Source organism: Bison bison, unplaced genomic scaffold (assembly GCF_000754665.1).
Source record: "Bison bison bison isolate TAMUID 2011002044 unplaced genomic scaffold, Bison_UMD1.0 scf7180017864322, whole genome shotgun sequence".
In the NCBI taxonomy this organism is placed as follows: Eukaryota; Metazoa; Chordata; class Mammalia; order Artiodactyla; family Bovidae; genus Bison; species Bison bison.
Genome location: NW_011494894.1, coordinates 771,417 through 777,137, shown reverse-complemented (window position 1 = coordinate 777,137; position 5,721 = coordinate 771,417). Strand labels below are relative to the sequence as shown.

At 49.7% G+C, this 5,721-nt stretch overlaps 1 protein-coding gene across 1 annotated transcript in view; it reads left to right on the top strand.

The window, feature by feature from the left end:
- The window catches only part of TMEM206 (transmembrane protein 206), a 31,623-nt gene extending 26,139 nt beyond the window's left edge, over positions 1 to 5,484 (top strand). Inside the window, exons 6-8 of the mRNA XM_010853028.1 lie at positions 116 to 260; positions 2,813 to 2,920; positions 4,731 to 5,484. Coding sequence (XP_010851330.1) covers positions 116 to 260; positions 2,813 to 2,920; positions 4,731 to 4,892 — 415 coding nt within the window. The 3' untranslated portion in view covers positions 4,893 to 5,484. The remainder of the gene's footprint in view (positions 1 to 115; positions 261 to 2,812; positions 2,921 to 4,730) is intronic.
- The last annotated feature ends 237 nt before the right edge of the window (positions 5,485 to 5,721 follow it).

Genomic DNA, 5,721 nt, shown 5'->3' with positions numbered 1-5,721 from the left:
GGCTGGGTCCTGCCAGTACTAGCAGAGGAGATGCTGGCCGTAGGGGCTGGAGTTTGAGTCTGGCTAAGTTCGAGCCCTGCCTGATAACACAGACCTTCCTTCTCTGCCCTCCAAGCCCAGACAGAGCTGGCTTCATGCAGGCCTGCGAGAGCGCCTATTCCAGCTGGAAGTTCTCCGGGGGCTTCCGCACCTGGGTCAAGATGTCCCTGGTGGAGACCAAGGAGGAGGACGGGCGGGAGGCGGTAGAGTTCCGGCAGGAGGTAGGTGGCGCTGGGCTCGCCTCGCACCTTCCCTGGGTCCACCCTTGAGTCCAGGTGCAGGGAGCCTCTCGGAGGGGTCAGCTTCGCCCCGGGCTCTTAAGGGTGAGTGGATGTCCGACAGGAAGCGAGTGGGCCCGCCGCTGGGGGGTTCGCCGCGCGTTTCTTCTGCAGGCCCGGCCTGCCCCAGATCCTTTGCTTTTGTCCCAGCGGCTCCCAGAGCGCACACGGTGGAGCATTTCACAGAGCGGTGCCTGGTCCAGCTGGATCTGAGCTGGTTTGTAGCTCTGCTCCACTCCCTCCCACGCAGCTGGCAGCTGCATTTGAAAAAAAAGACTATTCACAGGGCAGAGGTTAGATGCAGGGATGGCCTCTGAAGTGTTAGGTGCATGATGACCAACTGGGACACAGGAGGAAAGTATCTTTTTATATTTTTAAAATCTCATTCTAATCTGTTTGGTTTTCAAAAAAAAAAAAAATCTCATTCTTTTTGTCTTTTTGAGTGTTTTAAAACGCAGGTACCGTCAGGATAGTAATAGTAAATAATGTCACTTGTAAGAGAGTGATCAATGTGTTGGGTACATGCTCAGAATGTTTGCTAATGGGAAGTGTGATACGAAAGCTTTCAGCCCTCTGACCTGAGGCCAGGAAGTATGCCGTGACCCAGGCAGGAGAGTGAGAGGCTCCTGGAAACAGGCGTGGAGCCGGGGTGGAGGGAGGGGACCCTGGGGTTGCCTCGGTTCAGCACCTGCGGGGCTCAGTCCTCCCGCCGGCACGCACGCCCAGGCCCCGACCACCCACGTGCTGTGTGTCAGTGGCTGGGGGCCTGCAGGGCCATGCAGGAGGCGGCTCTGTTCTCACATCCTCTGCTCCCCCGTGGAGGGAGTTCCATTTGGGCTGGGCTTTAAGGGCAGCATTAGGAAGGGGCCGGGTTGAAGTAGGAGGACCCACTCCAGCTGACAGACGGGCCGACGGAAGCCAGGCACTCAGGGCCTCCTCTGGGTCTGCCCCTGCCCGAACCATGCTCCTAGGACTTCTCCAGGTGGGAGGCCTTTGGGAAAGGCGTGAAGCCAGTTTTCTTTAAGAGAGAGGCTTTTTTTTTTCCCTGTCATAGGTGGTGACGACCCCCTAGCAGTAGGTCCTTAAAATATTTCTCTTTTGCAAGACAGTTGTCATCGCCTGGGTTTTTACACCATGCTTTTCTGCCAAGAACTCCACAAGTTCTTTTTTATCTGGCTCCCAAATCAGCTGAGAAAGGAGACTCGGCGTGTCCACCTTACAGTTAGATCTTCACAGGCCTCCCTGGCTCCCCTGGGAGCTCCAGCAGTGATCTGAAACCAGGGGGCCAGCCCCCTCACCCATGAGCTGTGGAAGGCGCGCGTGCCTTTCAGCATTGTCTGCTCAAAGTCAGACAATGGGAAGTCTTTGGCAGGGAATGTGAACACTCCTTTGAACAAAAATGTTTTAAAAATTATTTTCTTAAGGGTGAAAATGGGCTAAATGTTTTTATATCATGTTGTAAAGTTCAAAATGCTTTTCCTTTGTGTTGTTTTACGAGAGCCTCGCTACAGCTCAGTGAGATGGGCGTTTTGTCCTGTTTATGAGTGCAGAGGAGAGCTGACTCATTTGAAAAGATCCTGATGCTGGAAAAGATTGAAGGCAGGAGGAGAAGGGGACGGCAGAGGATGAGATGGTTGGGTAGCATCACCAACTCAGTGGACATGAGTTTGAGTAAACTCCGGGAGTTGGTGATGGACAGGGAAGCCTGCAGTCCATGGGGTCGCAAAGAGTCAGACACGACTGAGCAACTGAACTGAACTGAACTGATGAGTGCAAAGGAGAGGCTCAGAGCAGATGATGGCACAGCCAGGCTTCTGCCCCTGGGACCTGTCTGCTCTCCATCTCACCTCCCAGCCTCTGCAGTAGCTGTAACCAGGCCTCTCCAAGCACGCCTGCTAACTGTTTACAGGCGTGGAAGACTGGAAGGGTTGTAAGAATCAGCTCTTCAGGTCAAGTATTTTGAAATGTGAGATTTTTATGTTGTGAGTTGAGTCTTAAACATTACTTTGAAAATGATTTAATCAGGAGTACAGATATCTGGCTTCCCAAGAGGCGCCAGTGCCAGAGACATAAGAGACACAGGTTCAATCCCTGGGTTGGGAAGATCCCCTAGAGGAGGGCATGGCAACCCACTCCAGTATTCTTACCTGGAGAATCCCATGGACAGAGGAGGCTGGGTGGGCTATGGTCCATGGGGTCGCACAGAGTCGGACACAATGGAAGTGACTTAGCATGCACAGGTACCTAGTGACAGGTTTTGGTGATAGTCCAAAACACCCACTGTGTGCTCCAGGTCGTTTGGGAACCAGGCTGAAGCCTGGGCTCTGGGACCAATCTCAGGACGTCGTGTAGAGGAGGTTTTTGTCTCTCTGCCTCCAAAAGATGGAGCGAGGGGAGCCGGGGTGTCAGATCCCCTAAACTGCCCTTTCCTCCCCTGCAGCCCTGGCCAGGGCGGCACACAGGCAGTAACACTGCTCTCTCTCCTCTGTACCTAGACCAGTGTGGTTAACTACATTGACCAGAGACCTGCTGCCGAGAAAAGTACTCAGTTGTTTTTTGTGGTCTTTGAATGGAAAGATCCTTTCATCCAGAAAGTCCAGGATGTGAGTATCACCTAAGGTCTTGACCATGAGCTTCCTACCTGAGCCGTTTAGGCTTTAATCCTTGCGGGCCGCCCTCATCTCCTTCCGTAGCGCTGATCTGCCGCTTGTATTTATGACATGCTTATTCTCTCTCATTTGTGTTTAATCTCGTCTTCAGCGCTAGACTGTCTTCCCTGTGAACATGGGGGCTTCGTCTTTGTTTACCGTTTAAGTGGTGTCCAGGATGGTGCTTAGTCCAGAGTAGCCACTCAGCAGTGGTAGTGAGTGAGTGGAGTAGAAAGCACAAAGTTAATCATCTAGTTACTGCTGCTGAAAGCCGTTGTTTTTTTGTTTTTAATTGCTTCTCTGTAGAATAAGAATCTTTAATTTGTCATAAGTCGAAGTAGAAAGGTACTTTTCAGGGGACTTCCCTGGCAGTCCAGTGTAGTTAAGACTCCATGCTTCCAATGTAAGGGGCGCCGGTTTGATCCCTGGTCGGGGAACTACAATCCCACCTGCCCTGTGGTGTGGGGCCAAAGAGAAAAAAGAAAGGTACTAATCAGAAATTAAAGAGAGCATCAATTAATGTCAGATTCTATACTCACCATCTCAGAAGGGGAGGAATAATGGGACAGCTTTGCCAGAACATTCCTGAGACGCCATCCACCAGAGCTAGTCCCGTATCTGATAAGCAGTTTTTGTTTTAAGATCATCATAAAGTATCTTGATGCGGTTGTGGGCTGGGGGAAGACATCGCAGAGCTGAGGCTCAAACCCGGAGGGTCTCTGTGATGTGGTGCGTGATCCCACCACCCTGTTAGCTGTGGGCCTGGCTGGGCCGTGCACACATTAAGTGTGTGCGGACCCCCTGAATAAAAGACGCCACGTAGAAGAATGAACGCCTTTAGTTCCACAGGGCAAGTGTGTGATCAGGCATTTTCTAACCTGCTGTGCTCAGTGTTTTAAGTCCTATCCCGGGCCACGTAAAGCCCTGAGCTCAAGGTCCCTTGACTTAAGTCATCCATCACGTTCACAGCCATCCTGAATGGTGATGGTAGAGAAACCCCTTTCATGGATGAGCCCGAGGTCCCTCTGCTGAACCGGGAACTTAGAAGTGCTATGTGTTGACCAAGCAGGGAACTCAGACGTACAAGCTGTGACCTCGGCCTTGAAGGAGTTTCAGTGGGTCAGAGGACCGCCTAAGCCATAAAGGAAGTAATTGCAGACCGTGAGGAACTGCCAGGGGAGGTTGTGGAAGAAATCTCTCTGCTCACATTGAGAGGGTTTGGCTTAGTGGTCAGCGGGAGCTGTGAAGGGCCTGGAAGGATCAGTGACTCGGGGAAGCGGTCAGGGCAGGTGAGTCGGGGGACCTGGCCTGCAGGCCATCAGTGTTGTTTGGAAGCAAGGTCGCATTGTGAATTAGGCCAGAAATTTAAAACTCAGCACTGATTATCTTATTTGTGCAGAGCTTTTTTGAAAAATTCTTTTTTCTTCTTCTTTCAGGATCGCTTTATTATCAAGAGGGACTAATATTTTTCTCCTCAAACTGGAGCTATGAACCAAGTATAGAGTTATGGCAATTTAATAATTTTTTGGCTGCACCAGGTGGCATGCCGAATCTTAGTTTCCTGACCAGAGACCGAACCCGCGCACCCTGCTGGGGAAGCACGGAGTTCTAACCACTGGACAGCCAGAAAGCCCCAAGTTATGGCGGTCTTAAAATCCAGTTGTTTTTCTTGTTGTGCCAGTAATCTGGGGGGCTCTTTGACAATAATCCTGAGAATCAAAAATGGAAGCCAACTGAGAAACTTATGTTTGTTTCCATTTCACAGATAATCACCGCCAATCCTTGGAACACAATTGCTCTTCTCTGTGGGGCCTTCTTGGCATTATTTAAAGCTGCAGAATTTGCCAAACTGAGTGTGAAATGGATGATGAAAATTCGGAGACGATACCTTAAGAAAAGAGGTCAGGCAACAAACCACATAAGCTGAAGTTGCCAGTGTTCTTCGTAGAAACTGCCCGAGTTGATGGAAGTTCTCATCTTCCACTTTGGTAAACCAAGGTGCCAACGATCCAGTCCTCACTTGAAGAAAATGGGCTTTGCCGGGGGCCTAGCCTGTCACACTGCAGCTTCTAACCTGGCCCCCCAACGAGACTGTCTTAGAGCCCGGTGGAACAGATCCAGTGGATGACCTAAACGTTATTTAAGTATTTAAATTATTAATGAACGTTTTTTGACATATGACATGAATATGTCAAATGGAAGATGGACTCAGATAGAATCCAGTTTTCTGAAGGTTTGTGGAAGCCGTCTTCCTTTCTCCTTGGTTTGGTGTATAGTTAAGGTCTAACAGGATGATTAAGGTTCTGATCATAGGTTTTCTCCTTGAGATTTTTTTTAAATGAACAAAAGTGTGTGTGACTTTCTTCTCCCCCACTGGTGACTCTCCGGTGGTGGAGGTCACAGTGTGGAACCAGTGTGTTATTCATGAGAAACAAAACCCATCACATCTCTGGTGCCATGTGCGAGTCTCTGATGCACTCACTCATGTGTTAAATATTAAATGAGACTGTTTTTTAAAACTACTGTGGAAACTATAGTAATTAGATCGCTTGTGGACTGAGCAGCCACCTACCTACCTGTCTGGCTAGAATATTGACTGATGGATGTTATGAGTTTGGTGTGATTAACATGCAGAAGCGCTAGGATATGTGTGCAGAGTAGGTCCCTCCTCAGTGTGTTCTGATTTCATTAACAGGTGAATAAAAGTTAGGTTAATATAGAAACAATCAGTGAGCTGGTGTGCGCATCTGCTACAT